Source organism: Haemaphysalis longicornis, unplaced genomic scaffold, assembly GCF_048455015.1.
Source record: "Haemaphysalis longicornis isolate Haplotype H1 unplaced genomic scaffold, Haemaphysalis longicornis Haplotype H1 scaffold_5, whole genome shotgun sequence".
NCBI lineage: Eukaryota > Metazoa > Arthropoda > Arachnida > Ixodida > Ixodidae > Haemaphysalis > Haemaphysalis longicornis.
The window spans coordinates 13,981,448-14,008,976 of record NW_027526385.1 but is presented as its reverse complement, the minus strand read 5'-3'; the positions used below and the strand labels follow the sequence as shown (position 1 = coordinate 14,008,976).

Here is a 27,529-nt window from a genome sequence, read left to right as displayed (position 1 = left end):
AAAGCTAATGCATTTTCCCATAGACCAGTTAGTTGACCGAAAAGTTCTGATAAGATCCCTAGACGCACGGCGCATGCGTGAAACCGGGCTTCTATTGTGTCAAAACGGTTGTCTTAAAATCGCAAAAAGGAACGGTTCTAGATTAGACCATACACGCAACGATCATAAATAAGGTGTATTATTGTATACATTTATCTCATAAACCACGTATCGGTACACATCTAGTTTGTATACAAACTAGATGTGTACCGATACGCACCAAGAAAACGCGCGTCTATAGACGCGCGTTTTCTTGGTGCGCGAGAAATCGTCGCATGAGTTCGTTCTCCGTTTGCGATTTTGGTCTTCGAAGGTTTGACGATTGGTTATACCCACTTTCAGCGAAACCTGGATGCACTTTTAGCTTTCGCGCTTGTCTCAACTTTCCTTCGGAAAGGACGGTAAATTTTTGTTTTACTGCGAAGCACTATATGTCTAGCCCCCCAAGTTTTCATTCCGGTGATGCCCATTAACTCGGCGCCGCTCCGGGCTCCTCCTCACCTCCGCTGACACCTCTTTCACAAATATTTTCCCCCTCGCCTCCACCGATGCCTCTTTGACAAGTTGCGCAGCCGGCTGCTAACGGCGGTAGTGCCGCTATCAGATGATTGCGAAAAATAAACAGGAGCGTGGATGGGCGTAAAAATGCACTGACGGTTACTGTACTCTTTAGGGCAAAACTTGTATTATTGTAAGAAGCTGCAGACAACGCGAGAGACAAGACCGAGGAGACGTCGGCGCCACACGCAGACGAAGTTCACACAGGCTTGCCTGCCTCCAGCGAGTCACGTGAAGAGCCTGGGCCCCGTCACTCGACACCTCGTGCGATCGCCGCAGACGCTCTTCGGGGCGGCCACCAGGGGTTCGGGGAGACCCGTTCGGTGGGCGTCTGGTTCCCCGAGGACGCCGGCGCACGAGAGTTATGTCTGGGCTGCGACCGGCTGTGTGTGTGTGCGTGTGCGTGTGTGTTGTGCGCGCAGTGAGGGAACGCTGAGAAATGAAGATGACTCTCCCACGCCGCCCGCTCCGAAAAGGACGCTTGCGTGGCGGCGGATGCCTGGAGCAACCCTCTCCATTCTTTTCTATGTATCTTCTTTTTCCTTCTTTTCCTTCTCTCGAGATTCTGCCAGTAAAGTAAGTCTGGAAACGGAACCCAAAGTGGACGCACCTTCCGCTTTAGGCTCCTGCACGTGTGGCCTCGCCACCCCGTAACGATACGTGCAGTAAAGTGGTAACTTGTTTCCGAATAGATTATGCCTCTAGGCGAGTTATCAGCAAGTCCGTAAGAAAGAGAAGAACTACAACAACAAAATTTGTGCGCAGTGTGAGCTGCAGTCTTCTCGGTCACGGGGCATATTTTCTATGTCTCAGGAAGTGATCGCGTAATCAGCGAACACATGGTGGCGACCGCTACTCTGCTGCTATCTCGCCGCGCGTCGCCACCGCCAGCCAGCGTATTGTTTCAAAGCGTGTTTCAACCTCCCGCGCAAATGTCGCGAGGGTCGGATTAGCCGCTCGGGGGAGCAGCGCGCATGTTGTTGCAAATCGTGTGTGAACCTCCTGCGCAAATTTCACGTTGTTTGTATTAGTGGCGAACAGAACAGAGTCGGGGGAAAATGTAGCGGGGAGGGCGCTCCTTGGCGGTTTCGCATGAAACAAGTGTGAGGGCTAGGAAGTGAGAGAGATGACGCCATAGCTGCTCGTGCCACCGTCCTCCTGATCATTCGTCAGACGCTCCTTTCTGTTTTCTTTCTGCCGTCGCTGCTGCGTTCGGTCACTCGGTTACGTGGACATAAACAGACACCGCTCCCGCGAAGCCCAGGTAACGGCTGCCAAAGGGCTGCGTCTTAAAAGGACCGAAACCCGCAGCTGTTTCCGCTCAAATTTTACCTCGCCGAGTAGCTGCGAATCTTTCACAGTTGAAGGTCAACTTGCCCAGTGGCAACGCCGGCGTGAGCCTGTAGCTCTTCTTCATCTTGGAAGGCCTTCCGAGCGACATTTTCGACGGTGTCTTTCACGCCCAAGTATGCGCCATCACCGGTTGCCGGTTTATGCGTGGACGGTTTGGAAGTGGCAGGAGCGGGGATGGCACGCCCAGCTTACAGCTTCATGCCGCTACCGATGAAATGCCGGTTGTGCCGGCGGGAGATTTAAACGTAGAAATGACACGGTTCAGTTCGCTTTCTCGCCTGTCATCCTTAATCGAATGGTTCGGCTCTGCGTTGACGCGTTACACAGACAGTAAGATGCCTGCGAAGGGGAAAGGAAACGGATAGCGAGCGACATGTCTGTACGCGAGAATAGAGATCAAGGGCTTTCAGGTTTTAAATCGTGAGGGTACGGATGCATGCCATTCGTTTGGAGGAAGAAGAGCTAGAGTTGAAGCGTCAACCTGAACAGAAGCGCCAATTAGCGCGAAAACGATGAAAAGCTGCTGCCACCGCCGTTAACGCTTCAAGTGACAGCTCGTCGAGTAGTGGCGAATCCCTTCCGGATGATCAGCAACTTGCCCGCTTAGAACGGCGGCGTGAGCCAATATCACTTCTTCAGATTAAGGGCTTTCAGAGGGGCATTTTCGACCGCGTCTGTCCCTTATGAGCAAGCGCACATGACCGGAGTTATGCGTGCACAGGTTTGTAGCGGATAATAGTGGGAGGGAGGAGGGTAGGCGTCCACCCGCAGCTATAGGTTTCATGCCCGTACTGATGGATGGCATGTCCGTTGTACTTGTGCGAGATTTAAACGCGGTTGTTAAACGGACCAATGGGACCTGTCCGGTGTCGTTAGTGGTAGAAGGGACTAGGGTTGGTGCGTTACACAAACAGAAAGATTAATCGACCAGATTTAGGGGAAATCACCAAGGTGGAGTAAGTTTTTGTAAAGGAAAGTTTGACATCCACCTAAATGCAGCCATACGGCTTACAAAGGAAAGCTATACAGCTTTCTCAGAAACTTCGCAGTTTAAGAAAAATTCGTCCTGGTCCAGGATTCGAACCCGGGACCACTGCTTAACCGGAGCAGTCGCTCTACCAATTGAGCTAACCAGGAGGCTAGTCGTTAGTAGCGCGAAAGCGAATTGATCAACAACTCGAAGTGAAGGACAGGTGTTCATCGACCAGATTTAGGGGAAATCCCCAAGGTGGAGTAAGTTTTTGTAAAGGAAAGTTTGACATCCACCTAAATGCAGCCAGGCTGCATTTAGGTGGATGTCAAACTTTCCTTTACAAAAACAGAAAGATGCTTACGACGCGGGAGGAACGCAGGCAGCTATATGTCTGTGAGCAAGAAGAAAGCCTGGGTACTTCGAAGGTTCCTTCACCTAGTTGGCTAGAAAGTATGCTCCACCGCAAATTACAAACAAAGGTGGTTCGTTCCGTGCACTCCGTGGACTGCGTCCAGCTTCGCAAGTCATCCTTCTTCCCAGAGTGGAAGGGCATTCATTTTTTTTAGTGTATCTTGGACGACGGGAAGTATCACTGGATATGAGTCTTGTCGAGTGGTGGTTATCGTGTTGTATATTGGATGTGCTCTCCCTGCCATATTTGAGGGAGCGTTGTACCGTGGGCTAGGAGGTTGGCACTCATTACAAACATGTGTCAAGCCCACGGCGCAAAATCGGCAAAGGTGCTGCGCATAGTGAATGCTCTCACCTCGGACGGTACGAAGGCGCTTTGGTCGTTGATGACCCTGTAGCCACTGGTTGCGACCGGGAACCGGATGTGCGTCTTGATCATGACGCTCTGGGGGTTGTACACGGACACGTAGAACTGCGGACGTTTCGGCAGGCAAGGATACAAAGCACGCTGTAGAGGAACTCCAAGATGGTCTTGTTGGTTTAAGCGGGACTCATCTGCTAAAATTCCTATTGGACTTACCAACTCATGACCCACGGGCTTAAAAAGCATCGTGTAGAGATGCAGAAAGTTTTACAGGTGTTCTTAAGTGTTCCCAACGGCCCAGTTTGCTTCTTTTAGAATTACATCACTTATTTACTGAGATAGAAAATAAACAAAAAAACATTCCCCCGCATTTCCCCGAGGGGGAGAATGTGAAAGTGCGAATGCACGGTTGTCGGCCCGCTTGCGGCGCTTGCGCTCGGCCCCCGCAGCCCACCGCCTCGCCGCCTTCTCTTCCATCTCTTCCATCGGGTTTGTAGTATCACGTGTACACCACGCAGTTATCAAGCCGCTATAACGCCGCTGAGTCGCCAACGCACGCCGCTGACGACGTAGTTTGAATGCGTTAAAGATATAAGGCGCGTCACTAACACTGATATCAGCGTCGCCTCCGTGGCTTGGTCGGTAGAGCGTCGCGCTGCGGCCGCAAAGTCCTCGGATCGAAACCTGGCGCCGGATGCTGTTTCTTTTTTAAATATACAGGAGCACTGCGGACGCCGACGCCGCCGCCGCCGCCGCCGGCGGTGGATGGTTTGGGGTCGCTTATAAAGTGCATTCGCACTTAAAAAAACGCATTTTGGTTTATCCGGCTTTGGTGAGATGGCGCTAGCTGTCCATCAAGGAAGAGTGTAGTTTTTTATTTGAGTACAGAAGCGACATATATCTAAAATAAGCAAACTAGGCCGTTGTGGACATTTATATATTGCCGCGAACCATGTACGGGTTTGATTATTTATTGTTTGTTTTTACTGCCGGGCCACGCCCGGCTGTGTTATCTGCGTTCCAAACGAAGCGCGTCTTACTTTCTTTACTTTTATGCCGCACGGGCTATCACATTCAGATAAGCAGATTGTTTCGCCCTAACGCCACTAGCCCAGAATAATCTTCTGTGATCTACAATGTTCTGGATGTGAATCGACGTTTCCAGAAACACTTGCGCCGAAAGATAAAAGCCTGCAGAGCAGACGCCGCGGCATTCATTCGACGACACTCGCCTGTGCTAGTCACTTTGTTGACCGCTGCTTCGCCGCCTCTGTATTCTTTTGAGTTGTTAGGGGAGCACAAGTTCGCTCCAATAAACTTGTTTCTCCTTCAAAACAACTGCGTCGTTCTTGGCTTCGTGGCAATATTTTGTAAAGCGTTTCGTGTTGGTGCATGATGGTTTTTAAGTTCTTGGGTCATAAAGCAGTAAGCACCATAGGAGTGTTAAGACGTGAGTCCCCCTTAAGTGTATGATTTTAAAAGAAGCGCCGAGATTGACAAGAACGGCGGAACAACGCTGTCTTTTTCTGTTGTCCTTCACAACGTCTGCAGTCCTCGTTTTTCTTGCTACAATTTTTACGTGATATGAATGCAAAGTAATGTATTTGTTCGTATCGCTGTTTTTTTCCTTGGAGGAAGGTAACACGCAGTTGCCTCCCTGCAAAGTATAACATCACAAATGCGGTACTTAAACAAGAGTAAGTGAGGGAGAAGGCTGATTTCAGCTTTTGTCTGGTCAGAGCTAATTCATCTACCATCCTCCGTTTTTCTTATGACTGTGACGTAACCTTTGTTATTTGTCGGTTGAGAACAGTGGAGTGTCCAATCTGCTGCATATAATAGCATGCGTACGCTATGTTATGAATTTTTCTAGACGATTTATACGCACATTTTAAATCAAGGAAAGTGCTTTCGACACCGTCCTCTTCACCGTTTGCTTACGTTAAATAAGACGGCACACTGGTAGACCCACCAGGGCTAAATTGAGTGGATTTACGGCATGTTTTATTTAGAAAACCTGGTGACGAACAAGCGGGAAGTAGATATTGCTCATGAAATAGTAGAAAATCAGAACTTAGAAGTCTGAGGTAGCATTACAACCCACTACAGACCAGGCGTTAGGGTAGTCCCTGCGGAGATGGCGAACGGCGCATTGTGCTTTATATTCCGCCGCCTATAACAGATGAACCAAGGCCATAGACCTTTGCTATATCATAGGCGTAGACTACGCCCCTGAGTCCTCTTCCGTAAGTACTACTATCAGTGCCATTACCATTGCCATTTCTTTAGAGTTGCCTCTACCTTTTCCTTTAAAATTTTATTGGGGCTAAAAGCTTTCTGTATCACTGAATTGGCGCGGACGTGGGCGGCTTACTTTCATACTTCAAAAGTTTTCTTTCGAATTCTTACCATAGGAGGACAAGTGCACTAGATGCGTACTAGGAGCATGTATGTATGTATGTATGTATGTATGTATGTATGTATGTATGTATGTATGTATGTATGTATGTATGTATGTATGTATGTATGTATGTATGTATGTATGTATGTATGTATGTATGTATGTATGTATGTGTATGTGTGTATGTATGTATGTATGTATGTATGTATGTATGTAATCCAGGGAACGAGAGGGCTTTGAAGATGGTCACCAGATAGAAATAATACTTTGGAGAAGGTAGCGGCCTCAGACCTTTGCCAACGTTTCCTTGTCGAAACGTTGGCAAAGGTCTGAGGCCGCTACCTTCTCCAAAGTATTATTTCTATGTATGTATGTATGTATGTATGTATGTATGTATGTATGTATGTATGTATGTATGTATGTATGTATGTATGTATGTATGTATGTATGTATGTATGTATGTATGTATGTATGTATGTATGTATGTATGTATGTATGTATGTATGTATGTGTATGTGTGTATGTATGTATGTATGTGTGTATGTATGTATGTATGTATGTATAACGGTGGGCACATTTTGTCATCGTCATCATGGGCTGCAAGTCCCCCCTGAAGAAACTGAATCTCTCCACCTATGCGCTAAATAGTGAACTCATGGATAACACTGGTTGAACTTCACAACGCAGCCACAAATAAGACATACCATTTCTTTTAAAGAGGCCATTAAACAAAAAAAAAAGCTCTGCTCAATTTGAAGGAACCATCCTTTGGTGACTCACTAAGCTCCATTCGTGCCACGGAAACTTTTTCTCAACTGCAATAACGCCAGAAACTTCGCGCTGCTGTGACGCAATATAGGCAGCAGTGACGCATTATGCACCAGCACTTAGAATATAATTACGAGTGTGTCAACTGCGCGGTAGCACTCAAGTGATACGATGGAACGGAACTAGAGGCCCCCAACATATCCCAGTCATGTGTCTTGGCGGCCGCCAATCGTAAGAACAAGACTTTGCGACGTCATCAAAAATTGTTGGAAAGTGGCTCGGGACTCGCCACTGCTTCACATGTTTCCTTAAATATCTCGAATATTTGTTTTAAATTTGCAGTTTTCAAAGTTTGCGATTAAATTGGTACCATTCTTATCGGGACGGAGCAGTTATTTAATATACTAAATTTAACGCCCCTTTAAACTGCACAACGCAGCCACAAATAAGATTTAGACAGCATTTACTTAGTTCTAAGTGCAGTCAGACAAAACAAGCAATGAAGGGGCAAAAGCCAAGAGCGGGATGTGTCGTTGAGCTGCAGCATCGGCCGTTCTCGGTTGCGTCAACAGAGACATATACCGCGATCAAAGTCACAGAAAGCTCCGATTGCGGTGACGTACCCTCTCGAGGTTTTCCGAAGGAGAGCATTCGCTGTGTGCCAGCCGCAGGCAAAACTTGGGACTGAAAAGCTCCTGGAGGTTTAGTGATGCGAGCGCCCGTATGCCCATGGAGACGGTTTCCTGCGCAGAGTGTGGGGTTTTTAGAACGACGTGATTGATTGATTCATTCACTGAAATATTTAGTTGTTGGTTGATTGTGCCATGTCTCCGCATCATTTGTAACGACATTACTTCTATGGCGCTAATAAGTTATAGTATACTCTTTTATTATTGCGCTGTCATTAGCGGCAGGATATAATTGAAATCGTTCCGGAACAGGGGACAACTTAAGAACGGCACCAGAAGTTGCCGCTGTGCCTTATCACCGTAGCCGGATGTTTCTGCGCGCGGCGCAAGTAGGGCGTTACTGGGAATATTTTGAACATGGCGTGAGCCGTTCCCGTGATTTTTTGGACTTAATATGCTTATAAACGACTCCAGTGACGACAAACAAACTGCGTGAGACAAGGCAGACGATATCACGCATTCATAGCAAACCCCTTTTAAAACGCGCGCGCACTGACCTCACGGGTCCAGCGCTTTGGCGGAGTGATACAGTACATGAAGTGGTGCCGTTCTTGAGTTGTAACCGAGTATAGCTACCCACAGCGTATATACCCCCCTTTTTTTTCCTGTTGCTGTCTGCATCACGCCCCCCCCCCCCCTTTTTCTGCGTGGAGTTGCGGTGTCGTCGCCTGGGAGATTGAAACGACGCGTTTCTGCCTGCGTCTCGTATCTCGTATTTCTCGGCGCGCTCGCCACGGCTCACTGTTCTGAATAATCAGCAACTACGCCAAGCACTATGACACAAGCAAAATGTTACACGTACGTTAATTTGAACCCAGGTATGCTACAATGAAAGCTTCGTGTTGCTTCGATTCCGACCTCTGCGTGGGGGACCCGCGGATTTTCTAAGCAGAAACACGGGCTGCGCGTGCGCCGGAGCCGACAGGGGTGTACGAGCCGCTACAGATCCGGACAACCCCTACGGCGGCGGCGGCGGCGGCATTCTTAAAGCGTAGCTTTATTTGCCGCACTTATGCCGACCGTACGCGAAACGCACTGGGGAAAATCAAACTTTCTCTGACGATGATGATGATCGCAGGTGAAGTAAAGATAGTCGAAACACGAATATTTCTCTGGTCGAAAGCCAATGTCTTTAAAGGGACCCTGCAACACTTTCAATAAGCGCTTTAACTCTTCCCTTCGCGTCTGGAACCACTTCGAAAGCTATAGTTATCGCCAGCAAGGAGTGGAACTGTATGATTGCTCGTCGCCCCAGATACGCCTTCCATTTCTGCTTTGTTTTTGTGGCTTTTTTGAAGTCGCTATCGAAAAGCGTTCACTGCTGAAACTAAGGGACAACCGGCCAACGGCCGCTACATGGCCTTAGTGACGTAATTCGGGCCGTCGAAGAACGTCAAGACCGGGAAAGAGAAAAAAAAAAAAACATTTTGAGCGAGTGTACAATTTATCTGATGGGCATAGAGAGCAGAAATTTTTAGCTGAGGTACTTTGCGACCCCCTAATCTACGTACTGGGTGTGTCGGGAGACTACGTTCTGCACGCATTTAAGTTTTCAAAAGAGTTGAAAAAAGTGTTGCAGGGTCCCTTTAAAGTCCAACGTCAAAGTCTAAAATCCAAATTGTTGCGCCCAGAACGCACTGCAGGAAAGCCGACTACCACAATGGGTTTCTGCAAAGGCACATCCAGTGCATCAAGAAAGAAAAAGAAACGCTTCCTGTGGCCCGAACCTAACCTGGGCTGAAAGCGTTATAGAGCCGACGACCATCCGATGGCGCCACTCCGACACGGTAGAAGCAGTTCGAATTTTGAACTTTGTCTTTGACTCAGGTTGCATTGGAGGAGGCTTCGCGTTTAACCACGTTTCCCCCAAGAAAGTGGCTTTGAACTTCTCTCTCATTGGGCCATTCAATGCCGGTGCAGCAAGCACAGAAAATACCAAAAATACGCACACAAAACACCCAAGACAACAAACCCACAACATACCAAAGTAAGTAAAAAGAATAGCCGAGAACAACGGACACGAAACATACCAAAAACAACTTAACAAGCAAAGTGCAAAAAGAACAGGCATTCAAAATGGTAAAAACAACAAACGCGGTACCAAAAATACGCACACAAAACACCCGAAACAACAAACACACAATATACCAAAGTAAGTGAAAAGAATAACCGAGAACAACGGACACGCAAAATGCAAAAAGGCAGACATTTAAAATGGCAAAGACAACAAACGCACAAAATACCAAAAATACGCACACAAAACACCCAAAACAACAAACCCACAATATACCTAAGTAAGTGAAAAGAATAACCGAGAACAACGGACACGAAAAACACCAAAAACAACACGCAAAATGCAAAAGGACAGACATTTAAAATGGCAAAGATAACAAACGCACGGAATACAAAAAAAAATCAACAACACAAAAACAACCGAAAGGGACAAACACCCAAAATAACGACTCATAGCTTACATACAGCAGAGCGTTCTATTCCATAGGCACTCACAGCAGTATGGGACGACGCAGGCGCAAAGGAACATTTTACTGTTTGTGTTTTGCTACTTCACAACCAGCGCAGTGTAAGTTGTTTAAATTTGACTTTAAAATTTACACGTGAGAAATAACTTACGTCCTTTGCCTGCTTGCCTTTCCGGCACAGAAGATGAGGTCTCATCGGCGAATTATTACCATTACGTTGCCAACACCATAGGGTTTCATACTAATATATACTAGAGGGAAATCTGGCGCTGCATTCGCGGGCCGCCGTGGGTGGCGCCATTGCAGCTAACGACGTTCCTCGCCTCCTTGGCTTGGTTAGTCACATGGCGTCTTTTTTGTCTTGAAGCCAAAATCAATAAGAACGGGTAACATTGTTTTTTTTTTGTTCATCTTGCATGAAGCTTCTAAAGAAATAATCCCCGAGAGATACATTTTTCGGGAGCTTTAACTTTACAATATTAAATCAAATTCGATAAATCTCCTGCAGTAATATAGTTGCATTTTTGGAGCCAGAGGCAACTTCTCAGCTTTTTCGTTAGCCATGCCAAGGACAAGTGGAACGTGCCTGCCCGGTACATGACGGAACGCTCTCTGAAGCGCGGCTCCCCTAGACAGTGGCGCCAGATTTCCATCTAGTGTATATTAGTATGAAACTGTATGGCCAACCACGGCCGGACTGGAGGAGCGGCGAGCGCGCACTTTCATATGAAAGTGCGCGCCCGCCGCTCCTCCAGCCCGGCCGTGGGCCAACATAGCCTGACCAGAATAAATAAAGCCAGTAAAGGAACAAGACTCACCTCACTGGCGGCGAGAGCTCTTTTTATCCGCTTGGAGAAGTCGTTAGTCGCAGCCGTGGTGCCGGTTCCGCTGTAAGTGAATGCTCCTTGTATAGCACATCGGCACTGTGGTGCAGGTTCTCCCGCGTGGCCCACTGTGCAGAGTCTCCGGCAAGTGCAACCCACATTAGTAACGGGTTCATGGAACTAAAGACCCCCGTTCACGTTTGTAAGGTTTGAACAACTTTTTGCTCTGATTTGTTTTCTTTTAATGTTGATATTTTACTGACAAACTTGTTTTTGAATGGGCCATAAAGAGGAAGTAAAAATTTATTTCACTGAGAAAAGTGCTTTGTCCGGACAAAAATGATACACAGCCTATCGCAAACCTAACAAAAATATATCGTAGGAGGACTTGTTGTTGGGCGAGTTAGTGTATAACAGAGAGTTTTAGCAGTCCGTCTGTTCCGTCGTGGACGTAGTTACTGGGTTTACCGGGACCCGACTGCGCCTGCGCGGGCGGAAGGGCGAGGAGGAAGGGCGAGGAGACGCCCCCACCGTGACGAATGCGCAAGTGCCCAGACAGGTCCCGGTCAACACGGTAACTACGTACACGACGGAACAGACGGACTGCTGAAACTCTCTATTGTCAAAAGGTGTAAACTGCGCTAAGGAAGACGCTACACAGAGAGAGGTACACAACTTGCTGCGTTAGGCCGGGGTCAGACTGTTGCCGCAACTGTCGTAATAACTTCAACGAATGACGTCATTTCACGTCTCGGCCAATCGAACTGCATGACATGCCGTTTTTTACGTCCATATATCTCGATATGGCTTTTGCGTCCGTAGTCTGCACATAGCCTTACACAAGTAACACAAGTTGCTGCGTTGATTGCTGCGTTAGAGCAGTGTATCAGATTCCCCTTTCTTGCGGGAAAGTTTGCGTCGGACAGACTTGCAGTTGTGTGAACGTGAGTTTGCGCGAAGACGAACTTTCAATTAAGAATCACGCAAGCAGACACCTCCCTAATCACTGCTCGGCGTGCATGTGTAAGCCACTCTGTAAGCCACTCTTCAAGCAAGTTAAGATATTGTGTTGGTGCAAGGATAGCCGAGCAAGAAAGACTCGCGAGGCTTACCAAAAGGGAAATGACTGTGACAGAGTTGCAAAGGAGGCAACAGCGCACATTCTGACGAAGGACGGACAGGAACACACACCACAAGCGCTGACTGTAAACTAATCACTTTATTACAAGTTTAGGAAAAACAAATAGCACACTTAATGGAAAGAACAACAAACTTGCACAGAAGAGAGGAGAAGATTGGTTAATCTGTCAAACCATAAGGTCATCACTGGATTTATCACCACATCCGCTTTTCCCTGGCCTCCAAGAATGCAATTTCCTTTGGCGTGATAGCTATCGAAGGCACGCTGACATCACCAGCTCTGGCAATCCTTGCACCCTCAACAAGTTCCCTTGTGTTTTGGTTTTTGTCCTAAAGACTCGGGAATACGACCAGCACAGAGCATGCAGTCGCGTATTCCAGAGTTTCAAAAAAAAACAACGCTAATCTTTAAGAGCTTCTGGTTGACAAAGCTCGATTTTTTCCCCTTGAGAGGCAAGTTTCACGCACTTTATGTTAAGTTTCGTGCATGCGCCATAACTGTACAACAACTATCGCAAATTTTATTGTGTTTATAGGCTGATCATGCCTCGTTCTTTTTGAGATTACATTTAGTCGTATTTTTAATTTCACTTATTGTTTCCTGCTGCTGTGTAACTCATCCCTATGGTTACCACAAGTGCGTCAGGACTCTTCAGGGGTATTTGTATAAATGTTTAGTAAGCAAATAAACTAACCACATTATTTTGTTTTCCTTCAGCAGCAGATAGAGAGATTGTGTAATAATTCCATGGTATATCAAGTTTAACTGGCGTAATCGTGGGAGGTTGTGGCCATTACTACACCAGGGCGGCCAATCCTGCCGTGGTGAGGGAGTGCATTACCGGCAATGGTCGCCGGGAACACGCCGCACCCCAAGCCTCCTTCTGCAATTCCATCAACACGCGGATTTTTTAAAATCCGGTAGTAATTGTGCGGCACCGGGATTCGAACCACGGTCCTTCTGCACGCGAGGCGGTCGCTATACCTGTGCGCCACCGCTGCACTAAACCATGCAGAAAACTATCGTATTGATCAATAACCTCGGGAGAGCACAGCGGTTTGAGACAGGTGGCGAGGCAGTGGAAGTTGTAAACGAATATATCTACTTAGGCCAAGTTGTGACCCCGGATCCTAACCATTAGGCAGAGATAATTAGAAGGATAAAAAATGGGGTGGAGTGCATTCGGAAGGCATTCTCAGATAATGAATGACAGCCTACCATTGTCCCTGAAGAAGAAAGTGTTTGACAGCTGCATCTTACCGGTACTCACCTACGGGCAGAAACTTGGGGGCTCACAAAGAGGGTTCAACTTCAATTGAGAACGACTAAGCGGGCAATGGAACGGAAGGTGATAGGTGTAACATTAAGGGACAAGAAGAGAGCGGAGTGGGAAAAAACGCGTGTTAAGGACACATTAGCAGAAATTAAAAAGAATAAATGGACGTGGGCAGGGCATGTAATGCGAAGGCGAATCATTAAGGGCAACAGAGTGGATCTCTAGAGGAGGCAAGCGTGGCAGGGGTAGTAGAAAAGTGGGCAGATGAGATCAAGAAGTTTGCGGTGACATGTTGGTCGTAGTTAGCGCAGGACCGGTATAATTGGAGATCTATGGGCGAGGCCTTTGCCCTGCAGTGGGCGTAGATAGGCTGATGATGATGATGGTGATGATGATGAGATCAAGTTTAGAAAATAGATGGAAGCTGTCATCGTTTGTTGCAGTACTCCAAATAGCCAAGCTTATATATTTACTCAAGTCTTACGTTTCTCACAGTTCGCAGTAAGTATACGCGTCTTTTATACATAGCCATTTATGCATTTCTCCGCCATCCTCATCTCTCTCATCTCTATCTACGCTCTTTCTTCTCCTTCCACTTTCCGCACACAGAATAGCTGGCCAATACCACTAGGCCAATACCATCAGACTGACCTTTTTGTGTCTTTTTCTTTCCAATAAAATTTCTCTCTGTCTCTCTCCTTAGTACTCGCAAACTCGTATCATGATGAATGCACTGGTAGTGAGAAAAGATAAGCGGTGGTCCTTTATGGTCGCGCATGTCTTTTTTCGCAGCGAAAGAGACTAGGTGACACGTTAGTAAAATCTAAAATGACCATTTGCTATGAACTCATATTTCCGAAGAAATGCCTGTCAAGAGTCTTCCAGGGCGCACGTGTTTGGCGACGTAAAAAAACTAAACCCAGTTCCAGCAAGTGTGAATTCCGCTGAAACAGCGAAGCTGTCGCTGTCTTGTGTCAATTCGAACGTCAACGGGTGCTCGCCCAAGAAAGGCAGTGCCGTCGCCGCGGAAATTCTATGGTTCGAGCAATGAAATCGACAACAAAACGTCAACGGTGGAGGCTCCCTCCCTTTCCCTCTCCTAGTGGGAGGGAGAAGCCACTATTGATGATGATGATGACTGATAGTGGTATCCAATTTGTAGCTGGGTGATGGCGCGTCATCTTACAAACAAAACACTGGAAAGAAACTAATAACCTATGTTTTACACTCTTCGTTTAATACTACCGCTGCTCTTAGGGCAGGCACAAAAAGCTTATTAGGCACAAAATACTTATTTTTTTCTGTTACAGGTGGTAGCTTTTAAGGCAATATTCCCCCCTATGCTTTTTGTCCACCAGCATTCTAATCTTCTTTTCGTCGCCTCGACAGCCTTGAAGTGAACTCCCTCGGTGCTACCCTTAAATCCTAGGGCTTCTGGAAGCCGAATATTTCCCTTATGTAGCTTTGGACGGATACCCTCGCATTCTAACACTATGCACCGCATAGTTTGTTTCTTTTCCGCAGACCACGCATACCCCATCATTTTGTTTATACTTCCACACAAAGCTCTTAGTTCGCAAGCTACCTGCTCTAGCCTCAAAAAGCAAAGCACCGCCCTGGGAATTATCGTAGGAATTTTTCTTTCTGATGTCTAAATTGTGAGCCCTGTACATCTAGCTCTAACGAAGTTTTAGCTTCCATTTTTCCCTCCATGTATTCGTTTCTATCTGCTTTGCCTCTTTTTTGGCTATCTTGGCTGCCTTGGATTCTCCACTGTACTTTCCGTTCCACTGTTCTTTCCCTCCATGCGACACCGCTGCGCCCTCTATCGGTAGGTCTGGCAACCGGTTTCTGTGGGGCAGCCGGCCGGTCTGGAACCTTCTCCTACCCTGGCGTGACGCAGGACCTACAGCAGACGGGCAAAAAGGCTCCACCTAAAATGGCTCATCTGTTCAAATAAAGCTACATATCCAGGCTAGTGTCACTAGATAAGATACAGAGTACCGTCACTGAAGCACGCAAGTGAGCAACGGCGGCCATTTTGGCATTTATCAGTGTTTTCAGATTGCCGTTTCTGCGGCTTCCCGCTCACTTTAACGATGTCATTTGTAAACAACACTGGCAAAGACGCAGCAACACGGAATTGTCGGACGCACATCTGCAGCTGGAATGCTGCGAAGCGCGTTATCTTTGATTCGCGTTCGGAACGATGCCAGGCACGCGCAGTCGCAGAGCAGGCAGGACAAGCTGAGATTACCACAGTTTACAGACGGAAAATGCATAAGCAACAAAATGGCGGTGCCCATGATACCGTCGCACTGTATACAAATGTCACGTGATACGAACTGACCAATGATCACGGCGGCGGCACGGAACAATAGGAGAAAAGAGTGCCGATACTCTGTAACCTTATCTAGTGACACTAATCCAGACCTAATAGAGTATCCGTTATGCAATGCCCTACGATAAGTCATGTCGGGACGTGTTATGTGTGTCAGCGAGGCTGCGCAAACACTCGACATGATTGAGAACAGCGGGCCGCTACTGCCTTTCGTGAGTTGCCCTGAGGACTCACACGAGTGAGGTTTACTTAAAAGACCAACGTTTGGCAGCTCTTTTCTCTGCTTGATTAGCTTCACATCCGGTCTGAGGCGGGCAGATTTACCGACTGTGAGCGCTACAATGAATACAATGAGCAATTAATTATACTTAATAAAGGGTAAGGTCTCACGTGATGCCATCGTGGTGTTGCGCCATTGCAATGGCCGTCTCTGAAAAATAAGATACGAAAGGGCTGTGAAAACCAAACTAGTCAAGCATATGCGGGAGAAAATATTGCCATAAGATAACAGTAATGTGTAAAAAGAGCTAAATTACTTACCATTGAGTTTTTATAGAAAGGGTGAGCATGTTTAAAGCGCGTATGCCATCCACATCATTGTATACATACAGTATTGCAAAGCTGTCTACATGCTGAGTGTGCTTGTTTTGATTACATATGCACTTTAATGGCTCTAACTGGGTCATCAGCATCATCACAAGCCCATCCACGCCCACTGCAGGGCAAATGCCTCTCCCATTGATCTCCAATTACCCCGGTCCTGTGCTAGCTGCGACCGATTTATCCCCGAAACTTCTTGATCTCATCTGCCCATCTAAATTTCTGCCGCTCCCCGCCACGCTTGCCTTCTCTATAGGGATCCACTCTGCTACCCTTAATGACCAACGGTCATCTTGCCTTCGAATTACATGCCCTGCCCACGTCCATTTCTTCTTAATTTCTACTAATATGTCCTTAACTGGGTGGTAGAGGTTTATTCGTAACCCACTTACAGCGCATCGTCCTTTCATATGAGGTGACCTACAAGGGATTATGTATATTTTCTGGATCCCCATTAGAAGACTACAAACACTAATCGTTCGCCACATGAACGCATTCAATGAAATGTTAGTCTTATCTGTAGCCAAACTTCTTCATATACAGATACATAAATTTCTATTTATTGCGAGTGCTGCATAAAATACCACTACAATACATGCTTCCTGCACATTTAGGCTCAGGGGAAATCTGGTTACTGGAATTAGTGACAATTACTTTTGCCTAAGGTGGATGCAAGTTTGGAAACAGCCGAGAGCACGACGACGCACGTCGCCGATGAATCGCAGCACGCAGCCATGGCGTCAGCCGTGGCGTGAACGGGCCAGCAAAGACGACGAGCTACTTGAGACTTCGATAAACGTGCATAACACCCGAGAACAGTTGGCAACTAAATGCCTGCGCTTAAGTTCCGGCCGAAAAATTACACCCGCGTTCACGTCGGGTGAAACAGCATTTGTGGCGGGTCACTTCGCCCGCCACTGATGAAGACTGGCGGTTATGACACCTGGACGTCTCTGCAACTTCAAATGCTTGCAACTCCGGGTTTCGCTCCATTAAAGGAGCCATGAAAACAAAATACAAGTTTGTTTTACCCGAAAGGTTTCGTGTTTTATAGCGTCCCCAGCACTTGCGTGGCACCAAATGATGCCGTATTCACTCAGAAATTAATCAATTCAGGTTAAAATCTTGATTCTCCCACCAAATCGTGTGTTTTGGTGACGTCTACAATGATGTCAAAATGGCCCGTATACAAACGAACTTCCGCTGCGCCATTCGGCTCTGCAGCATGGCTTGCCGCCAAACCTCCCAGATGGATCTAGTAAACTCAGCACCCCGACGTTGCTTTGTTTTTGACCGCATTTACACCTGGTTTGTTTTTGTTACGGTAGAAAGTAATCGCTTTGTGAAACACGGGGTATACTTGAAAACAGGGTCACGTAAGGCAACGTCGCTTAAGCCAATGGGCCAGCGTCGTTTAATACAACTCCAAAGCGTCGGACTGATGTGCAGCTAAAACAAGCACAGTGCGCACAGTACCAACAGCAGTGCGCATCGGTACTTCTATGTTTACGTGTAGTTTCATAACTTTTGTTGTGTACCGCACCATTATTACTGCCGTAAAAGGGTTGTGCATTGCATTTAAGAGCAAATAGCTCGTTCGGCAAGCTTATAAGCTCTGCCTAATTGCGTTTGCTTTTGCCGGCTTCAGCCAATGGCACAGCTGGGCTCATATGACTTCATAGGTTCTGTTGCGGGAAAAGAGCTAGTGGGTCGCATGGCCATTCCCTTTTTTTCTTATTATATAGCTTATGTGAGTGAAGATTACATTAAAAGTGGTATCAGTATGATTTTAGCGAGGCAACCTTTCGAATGAACCAAACTTGTGTTTTGTCTTCATGGCTCCTTTAAGGTCATTACCACGCCGTTTTAGTGGACCATTCGAGGAAAGGGGAACGTTTATGCTTTAACAAACACGGCACGAAGGCACAAGTTGAAAGGGGCCGTGAAACTCGACATTACACGTCGCAAAGGCTTCAGAGAACTCTACTGACAACATGTTCCATTACATCCGTCATACTTTTTAGGAGACGACGCCATGTTTTCTGTTCAGTGCACCTTTACGTTTATGTCAGAGGTTCACTTCTTACAGGTCATCTCATACCACCCATAGTTTTACCGCTGGCCCTATACGCCAGCCACCTTATTTATCTTTTAATCGCTCTTGGTCCTCATCCTGGCCCTGTACACCAGCCGTCCTCATAGTCTTTAACTGATTTGACTTCTGTTCCCTCTAACCAATTTTAGTTGTCGCCTATCCATCAAACCCGCCGCGGTGGCTCAGTGGCTAAGGCGTTGCGCTGCTGAGCACGAGGTCGCTGGTTCGATTCCCGGCCGCGGCGGCCGCTTTTCTGATGGAGGCGAAAAGCAAAAACGCCCGTGTGTACGAGATTTCGGCGCACGTTAAAGATCCCCAGGTGGTCAAAATTAATCCGGAGCCCTCCACTACGGCGCGCCTCATCGCCTGCGTTGCGTCGGCGCGTTAAACCCTACAATCAATCAATCAAATCACCTATTCATCAAAACACTTTCTTGGCACTCTTTGCCCTAGTTGGGCGCCATTAACATTCAAACATCATCATTATCGAAAGGGGCCATGCAGTCAAAATGCCACTTTGTTCAACTTAAAAAGCTAGTATTTGTAACTGTTTCAGCTGCATTCAACCCACAAAATAAGTTTTCTTAAACAAGAAAGATGCGATAAATATTGAAAAACATAAATTTTGCGTTGCAGTGGCGCAATGTTGGCGGGAGTGACGGGATATGGGGTAGCACTGGAAACGTCATTATCAGTATGTTAACTGCCCTTTATCATTCAGGCGATGAGCTCAGTGATGTTCCGTACGGAGAATTTTCCCCTTTTCGGGGAATTTTCGGCAGTAATTTTGACCAAAAGGGAAAAAAAGGAATCTTTAATACGTGGAGGGAATTTTAGGAGTCAAGGAGTAAAAAGAAGAAAAAAAAAACAGTGTCGGTAAACCGGATCTCACACCATTACTTCTTCAACACTTCCCGGTATTTATGTTCAAATATCCCCACTCGTGTTCGCGCGAGCCACAAGCATCCAAGACCGCTTCCAATCCAGTTCATAAAACAGTAGGGAACACAGAGAAAAAAAATACTGCACGCGAAAGAGGTAGTAAATTTTGAAGCGGCGGCGTCTGAAGGACTGAAGCTTGTTTGCATGTATTCCTGCGCAATATACAAAAAAGTACTTCAGATGCGCCTTAGTCCGCGTGCCGTCATCAAGAGAAGGGCGCGAGCAGTGCTGGCGCTCAGCTAAAATTACCTTACACAACAATGTCTTGTCTTTTGCACGTGGGCAGTTTCAGCTTAAAGCTTTAGCATGCAAAGTAAGCATGCTGTTTGGTACGAAACGTGAAACCCATAGTCAAATGCCGCTGAGCGATAGGTGAGCGACAGGGAAATTTAGTTCACTCTGAAACTCATCATCTTAACGGCGTCTTCGTCCAAGAGGCTACTTAAAGCAAATATACGTGGCGCTGGCTAACGCCCCAAGTTCACTTCAAGGCTGTCGAGGCGACGAAAAGAAGATTAGAATGCTGGTGGACGAAAAGTAGAGAGGAGAATATTGCCTAGGACAGTTACCACTTGTAATCGAAAAAAAAGTATTTTGTGCCTAATAAGCTTTGTGTGCCTGCACTAAGCAGCACTAGTATTAAACCAAGAGTATAAAACATAGGTATATCAGTTTGGTAAGATGTCATGTCATCACCCCGCTACAAAGGGGAAACCAATAGAAATCATCGTCATCGTCATCATCATCGTCATCAACAACGGAGCAGTAATCCTCGTAAAGATAAGCTGCTAAAAGAAAGTACAGGGAAATTTGCAGGGAATTATTAAGAAAGCTGCAGGGAAAGATGCTGGAAATAGGGAATTTCTGCACCTAAAAATGGGAATTTTTCTCCACAGTACAGAACATCACTGGATGCGATCAAATGGAACTAGAGGCGCCACTACAATCGCCCAGTCATGTTTCTTGGTGGCGGCTTACGTCAGCGGCAGCCAATCACCCAAACAAGATCCTGTGACGTCATTAAGTAGTCACCGGAAAGCGACTGCGGTGCCGCCATTGCTTTGTATGTTTTCCTTAATATCTGCATTATATATTTGAAGTTTGAGATCAAATCGCTACCGTACCAATGCTTTTGTGACAAAGCAGACTTTTAATGCTTTAAAGCATTAAATAAATAAATAAATAAATAAATAAATAAATAAATAAATAAATAAATAAATAAATAAATAAATAAATAAATAAATAAACAAATAAATAAATAAATAAAAAATACAAATTTAACTAAATTTGTATTTTGCCTTCATGGCCCCTTGAAAGCACCAAAACGTAACGCTTCACCTACCGAGGTCGTTGATTTTTTCCGCCGTAAAGTTCAGCAAAGCTGTCATCTGCCGGCATACCTGCGAACGAACGCGAGCGAGGCAAGGGACGGGTCAGTGCGTTTACCATAGGCATCTAACCACAAAGTAAGAGATAACGTTGCACAAACAACTTTAACGAACCTCCAACATCCGAAGGCGGCAGGATGAGTGTATTTCCTCGTTTGAGCTCAATTTGGAACTATTGCAGAGGAAATTAGCATCAAATTGCATGCGAAGCCAATAATTTTCGTATTAGTTCACACGCTACGATAAATTGTAGTGAACTGCTTCACAGAAGCGGAATTCTGAATTTGTACGATCCCAGAAATGTCTACTTCAAGCCACTTTCAGTGGTGACGTAGTTTCAGTTGCGAGGTCTCTGACCAATGACGTGCAGTGAAACCGACGCCCCGCCTTTCTTGTTCTGCGTCACCTCTGCGCGTCGTCCTGGTTTCAGCCAATCAGGGATCGGCGAAATGGACCCTTTAAAACGGACAGGAAATGGACAAAGCTGAGAGTTTCGCCAAAGTCTAACAAGAAGCGCACTAGAAGAAAAAAAAAATGGCTCCAATCCACGCCGTGAAAGTGATTGGAAAGCAAAGCTTTAAACGGTACCCAGAACAATTTAATCAAACCGTGCGAAGGCACCGCGCAATGGGGGCGAAGCTGCACCAAAACAGGCCCAAAACAACCGCCGCTGAAGCAGAAGACAAAGCCGTTCCGCCGACGCCGCCTGCGAGCAGGCACTCCCGCGCTGGGAACGCTGAATAAATTCGACGCGCCATCTCTAGTTTGCTCCGTGAGTGAACCCCCTAACCCTGCCGCCGCCTCCGACGTGTTAAGAGTTTGTTCCGCACGCGACGACAGAACCGTTGGCTGGTTCTGGTTCACAAAGCGTTGTCTTAAAATTCCACTGAAGTCTGCAAACAAACGACTATAAGCAAGCAAGGGTTTGCTCATATTTGAAGTAGCTTTACTCGTTTCGGTTACACGTTTCCCATGTATTCGTTTTTTTGTCTAACTTGACCATGAGCACGATCCTATCCTGATCCGATTGACAGGGACAGACGCAACGGACGGACCCACCACTGACCTGTAGTACGTTGGAGGCCTGTCGCACGAGGTACTTGAACTGGGGCTTGCTGCTGTAGAAGCCCGTCCACCACTCGAAGTTGCGGTCCGAGTAAGGGAAGAAGTCGCCCGTGAAGGACAGGGCGTCCTCCGCCAGGGCCTTCTTGCGGTTGAGCCACTGGTCGTGCACCGAGCGCAGGTAACACTCGGGCGTCGAGTAGAACGCGTGGAACCGGCTCCCATTCTGCGCACATGCCCCAATTGCAATGGGCGCAGCGAGGCATACTTCAGTGCTCCGCGTGATCAAGACTTTTAAGCTCGAAAAAATTAGACGAAAAGCGTGAAGGGCAGTACAGGTCCCGCAGTCGTTACCGTACTTCAGTACTGCCACAGTCGACAGGGTAAGTCATGCTTACAACGTCAAAAACTTGGGATCGCCGACCGAAGGTTTTTTAAAAAGACATTTCGGCTTCCACACGGAAGCCTTCTTCACTGAACAAGGTGAACAAAAGTTAACAGTTTCCGTAAGGAAACGAGAATGTCTTTTACAGAAGAGCTGTTCAGGCCGAGCTTTGTCCGTCTGTCGCGCCAAAAAACCTCCAAGCCCCAAGAAAGAAAATGTGGTTAGGGAGGTCCCGGAAATCTAACTTTTCGCCGTGCAACCGGCAATTTAACCACCGGGCCACCTCAAAGGTCCGAGATGTATGGGGTTAGCAGCGGTGGAGATTAATTACACGTGCGCCAGATTGTAAAAGAAAACGCTTCCCATGAATGAAACCGGCGTCTATTCGACTGAGCGCACTCCGGGCTCCCAGAAATTTCCTTTGGAGTCGTTGCGCGGGCGTTGGCTTCGGACGGTCGCCGGCTCTAGTGCGTGTTAACGCGGACCACTTTGGGAGAGATGTGAAAGCCAGCGAACTTAGCGATTGAGGCTGCCAGTCATGGAGAACTTTCAGCAGCAAGTTCGGAGATAAATGTGGGGTGCAGCAGCCGCGTCTCCGACGAAGGGAGGGGGGGGGGAGGGGGGGGGGGCGCCGGCTCGGCTGTTTCAGATAAGAACGGCAATAGCTCATGTACGGTATCACTCCGCCAAAGCAACGGACCCGGATGTCAACGGGTGCGCGTGTTTCGAAAGGAGATTGCTGGATTGCTGTGAATGCGTGATATCGTCTGGCTCTTCTCACGTAGCTTATTTGTCGTCACTGCAGTAGTTTATAAGCTTATTAGTCCGCAAAATCACGGAAACAGCTCTTGCCGTGTTCAGAATATTCCCAGTAACGCGGTATACTTGCGCCGCGCGGAGCAACATCCGGCTGCGGTGATGAGGCTCAGCGGCAACTTCATTTGACGTTCTTAAGTTGTAACCGAGTATAGAGATATCCTACTCAGCTATCACGACATAGCGACACATTTCCGCCTCACCCGCCATATATATCCCCCTGCTCACGTCAGTCTCGACAGCGTGCAAGAATGCACGTGGTGCCTTTTGCAGACAGGGTAGCCTCCCCTGTCGCGCGCTGCTCCATCGCATTCATCCGTCTTTATTTCCCTCCCCGAACTGCCCACCATGCAGTATTCCCGCCACCTTATCCCACACCATGTGGGCTTATCCCAATGATCCCTTTCCCTCCGTTACCTGCGGCGAGCACCGGGAGAGGGCAGCTGGGGAGCTCTGATCCGGAGATTCAAGCCTCCCTCATGAATCGGGCTGCCATTGTCACCTACTCCTACTCCCCCAGCCTTGCACCAGTAATACAAGCCGCGCCAGGTTTTTAATGAACTTTTGGTCGGCAATACCACGTATTTACCTATGAATCTCAACTCGACGAGGTGAGATTTCATCACACTTTAGATTTATAAGCCACGAATTTCGCCTCAACTTGCGTAATAACAAACACCGTGCAAACTACTGGTAGACTTATGAAATATATTTATGATTCATAGCAATATAACGTTTATAAAACAGCAAAACTTTGGTCATGCGTACAAATATGAACCTGTAAGCGTAAAAATAGACTTGTATACGTCTGCATTGATGGATGGGATGTGGCGGGGTGCTGCTGAATGCTTCGCAGAAGGCAAAGCGTGTGCCCCCATCCCACGACGTTAACTTTTCCGCCATTACAGCTTCGGCTCTCAAAGACCAAAATGGTTCTTATTAATTTCAAAATGACAAGGCTAGTGGCGTATATGTTCTATAAACTGCACCATAAAATGTGACTTACGCGCAAAATATAACAGCGGAAGAGAGGGAAGATTTGAGAAAGGTGTCAGAGTGGCTCAATTACTGTTGAAGTCCAGAAAAAGTCAGGCCGGCAACGTAATTTCGTGATGCACACCGACGACTGTCGGTGTGCATCTGTTTAAGGTACCTCGACACATGTGCAACGAGTTTAAGGTACCTCGGCACATAGAGTATACGAAACTCTACGCCTCGGCCGCTGCCGGCGGCGCGCCGCCAACAGCGGCCGAATGGCCTCCGCGATCGGCTGCCGGCGGCGCGCCACCGGCAGCCGATCGCGGAGGCCATTTCTCGGCACTAGTACGCACTGCCTGCACATGCCAGGTGCAGCACTTACCACGGTGTTGATGGCGCTGATGAGCGTGTCCATCTGCACGTACCACACTGTGGCGTTGATGTAAGCGTAGTCGTCGCCGAACATCACAATCCTCTGGTCCGTCCGGTACCCCGCTCCCGTCTGCGACAATGGCACGAGTGAGGAAGCAACTAACGCGAAGAAAACGCAGCGTAACACCCTGCGGTACTACGTGGGCCCTGAAGTATACAAAACTCCATGGCTAACCTTTGTACCTTTGTGTAGTGTAGTGTAGTGTAATGTATACTGTAGTGTAGTGTAGTGTAATGTAGCTTTGTAGTGTGTTTTGAAGTGTAGTGTGGTAGATTGATCTTGGGTATACTCCACCGTTTTACCCGGGCCATTCCTCATTCCTTTCCTTCTCCGCCTGCCCTAAAGGCTAATCATTACAAATGGACATGACAATAGTATTAGTTATTTCAAGTTACTTAAAATAGAATTATCTTCAGGTTCTGATTATGCTAAAACGTTGTTAAGATCTAGTAGCATTAAGAACTATTTAGCAGTAATAATTGAGATGTTAACAATAGCAGGAATTCCGTAGCTATCTGATAAATGATGACTGTATTAAGACTTGTAAGCCGAAAAATCCTCTCCCGCTGTTACTCGGGAGTGGCCACCACGTTACCGTGCCCCGTGCGCACAGAACTTTTCCTTTTGCTCGGCTTCTGCCGAAGATGCGGACACAGAACACGTTCTGTGGACGTGCCCTTCACTGGAAGCGGCCAGAACAGCACACCTGCGAGGCACAGGCCTCGACACTGGCAGACCACCTGACCTCTATCGGTGGATATGGGGACCCCACCACCGCTCCCTCCTCGCGTTTCTTCGGTAAGCGGGAGTTTACTCATACCTGTAAGGTAGTCTTTATGCCATAGGGTATACTATCGCAATGAATAAAATGGTATTGTAATTACCAGAAAGCCACGTTTCAGAAATGCATATTAGCGAACAAAGGTGAACAAGGGATCTGACAAAGTTCTGGATACTGCTGTTATTTTCCCCTAAGCTTCGCACCTTAAACTAGATCAGTGAAATGTTATCTTTTGGCAGCAAGTGTCGAAATATATGTGGTGATCTTAATTGAATGACAAGTACTGGCGTGCATGTGTGCGGATATAGATAAAACAAAGTGAGCGCGAGACTAGGTGAAAAAAATGTGGTTGATCCCTCTTACATAGGAATCGGCAAAACGCGAAAGTGAAAGGGTACCTTAACAGGAGCAGTTGAATGTTAAGGGAACATCCTTCATCGGCGAAGGGTTCGCGATCCTGACCCCGCCAGACGAAGTGACGCCGACACGCAAGAAACAAACAAACAAAAGAAAACAGTGGAGGGCGCCTCAATTCACGTGCGTCCCCCGTACACGAAGGCGCTGGCATCGAGGCGCCAACTGTCGGCGCTCATTAACGCCACGATGCGCAACTTCTATTCGCCTCTCCTAGATGGCAGCACCATCTTAATGAGTCATAGAGAAGGACATAAGGTGCGTTCGTAGAGCTGTTCATGTCTTTGTTCATAGCGCAGTGGGCAGAGTGCCGCGTACCTCCCGTTGCGGCGATAGAGTGTTCGTGGTCTCGAAACCGGGTGCCGCCGCGTCAATGGCACTTTTTCTGGCGACGTCAGTTCCGTGACGGATATGACGTCACTGAGATTTTCGTGTACCCGGGCATAAAACACTTTCATGTCAATATAAGGGTAGGATTCGAATATAGTGCGGCATGCGATACTGCGGCTTGTACTACGCGCCAAGAAAGGACAGTTGTCAGCTACCACATGCTTCAGAGCACGTATACGTTCAGGCGGCGTTAAGATGTGATACGTGATAGGGTCAGTTCCCCGTCGAAGCACCACTTTGGTATGGCACGGCTGCATTCACCATTCCTTCTCTTGGCGCGCTAATGTGAGCCGAGAGAGAGAGACTAGCAGCAATGGTTTTATTGGCACTCTGCGCTATACAGCGGATGATGAAAGCGCACCACTTGTACTGTTAATTCTGCCTGCGGTAGTGCACGATATGGCGTTGAGAAACAAACGGCTACTTCTTGACCTGCTATCAATGAATTCCTGACGCGTGGTGAGAACGTTTTTCGGGGCTCGCGCTCAAGTTCGCCCCACACCGTCATGATGTGTGAAACTGCGCTCCTGCGCGGGTGGCCAACATCAGCGTGACATGCATATAGGCACGTTGCACCGCACAGAGGCCGCTGTGAGCGCAGCCCTTTTCCTACTAAAGTTGTCTGCAGCGCACGCTAGGGCATCGATGGAGGAGCGGCGATTTTTCGAGCAGTTAGCTCCCACTGCCGGCAGCATGCCGCGCCAACAATCTATGGGGTTGACACTGAGACACGGTGTAAAGACGGCCGTGATGAATGTATCGGTTTCTCCCGTCCATTTGTGTTATCTGCAATCTGACTGGTGGGCTGCAATCGCAGCGACTGACGTATTTTCGCGTGCGCCACTTAAGCTGTTCGTTCTTCTCGGCCTTGTTATCATGACGTTACCTTAGATGCCTTCTTTGCGTGGGCGCCCGTGCGTGACTTGTGATAATCCAGGCTGTTGGTGTCTGGGACAGAGCGCCGACACTTACGTAACATAAAGGCTGCGAATCGAGCCCGTGATATGCGTGGCATCTTTCACAACAGAAATGACCCCGCCGAACCACCAGGATGTAGAAAACAGCGCTGCTGCTTGCGAGGCAAGCATCGGCGCAACGTGCCTATACGCCACTGCAGTAGAAAACAATGACTTATCTGCCCGAGCACCGACGGGGGAGAAAACAAAATTGATAAGGGTAGGTATAACTTTACTGCGCAGGCGTGGAGGGTACTGAAATCGCGTATCCTTTCTTGTCGTGGGCCTAACGACATGCCTACTCCTAACGCGGCAGTTGCCGCTGCGCCTACTTCCAGCTGCTGCCGCCGCCGTTTTAGCTAGGCGGTGATGACGTCTCTCAATGGACGCTTGATTGCCACGGCTGATAACCACGGCAGCTGTGGACGCCTAGCGTCACGGAAACTCGCTCAATGGGCTTAGTAACGATCTCGCGTTCAAAACTGTCGCTATTCCTTTTAGATGTAGAACATCTGATTCACTCGCCTTGTCCCTCCGGCGCCGTCGGCGTTGTCCGCCCCTCCCCCATTCTCCTCGCCGCGCCAGCTGCGCTCTCCGCCGCTCACCCCCTCTCCTCTCCGATAGCGAACACTCTCTCGCGAGGGGCATTGGATTGGATTCGATTGGCTTGG

The 27,529-nt window shown here is 47.6% G+C and overlaps 1 protein-coding gene across 1 annotated transcript in view; it reads right to left on the bottom strand.

The window, feature by feature from the left end:
* Nucleotides 1-27,529, bottom strand: part of LOC144137890 (lysosomal alpha-mannosidase-like) — an 83,032-nt gene that overhangs the window by 36,511 nt on the left and 18,992 nt on the right. Inside the window, exons 11-17 of the mRNA XM_077669905.1 lie at nucleotides 24,267-24,386; nucleotides 21,710-21,931; nucleotides 20,598-20,655; nucleotides 16,009-16,048; nucleotides 10,855-10,924; nucleotides 7,491-7,610; nucleotides 3,690-3,806 (exon numbers count right to left, since the gene is read on the bottom strand). Of these exons, the coding sequence (XP_077526031.1) occupies nucleotides 3,690-3,806; nucleotides 7,491-7,610; nucleotides 10,855-10,924; nucleotides 16,009-16,048; nucleotides 20,598-20,655; nucleotides 21,710-21,931; nucleotides 24,267-24,386 (747 nt within the window). The remainder of the gene's footprint in view (nucleotides 1-3,689; nucleotides 3,807-7,490; nucleotides 7,611-10,854; nucleotides 10,925-16,008; nucleotides 16,049-20,597; nucleotides 20,656-21,709; nucleotides 21,932-24,266; nucleotides 24,387-27,529) is intronic.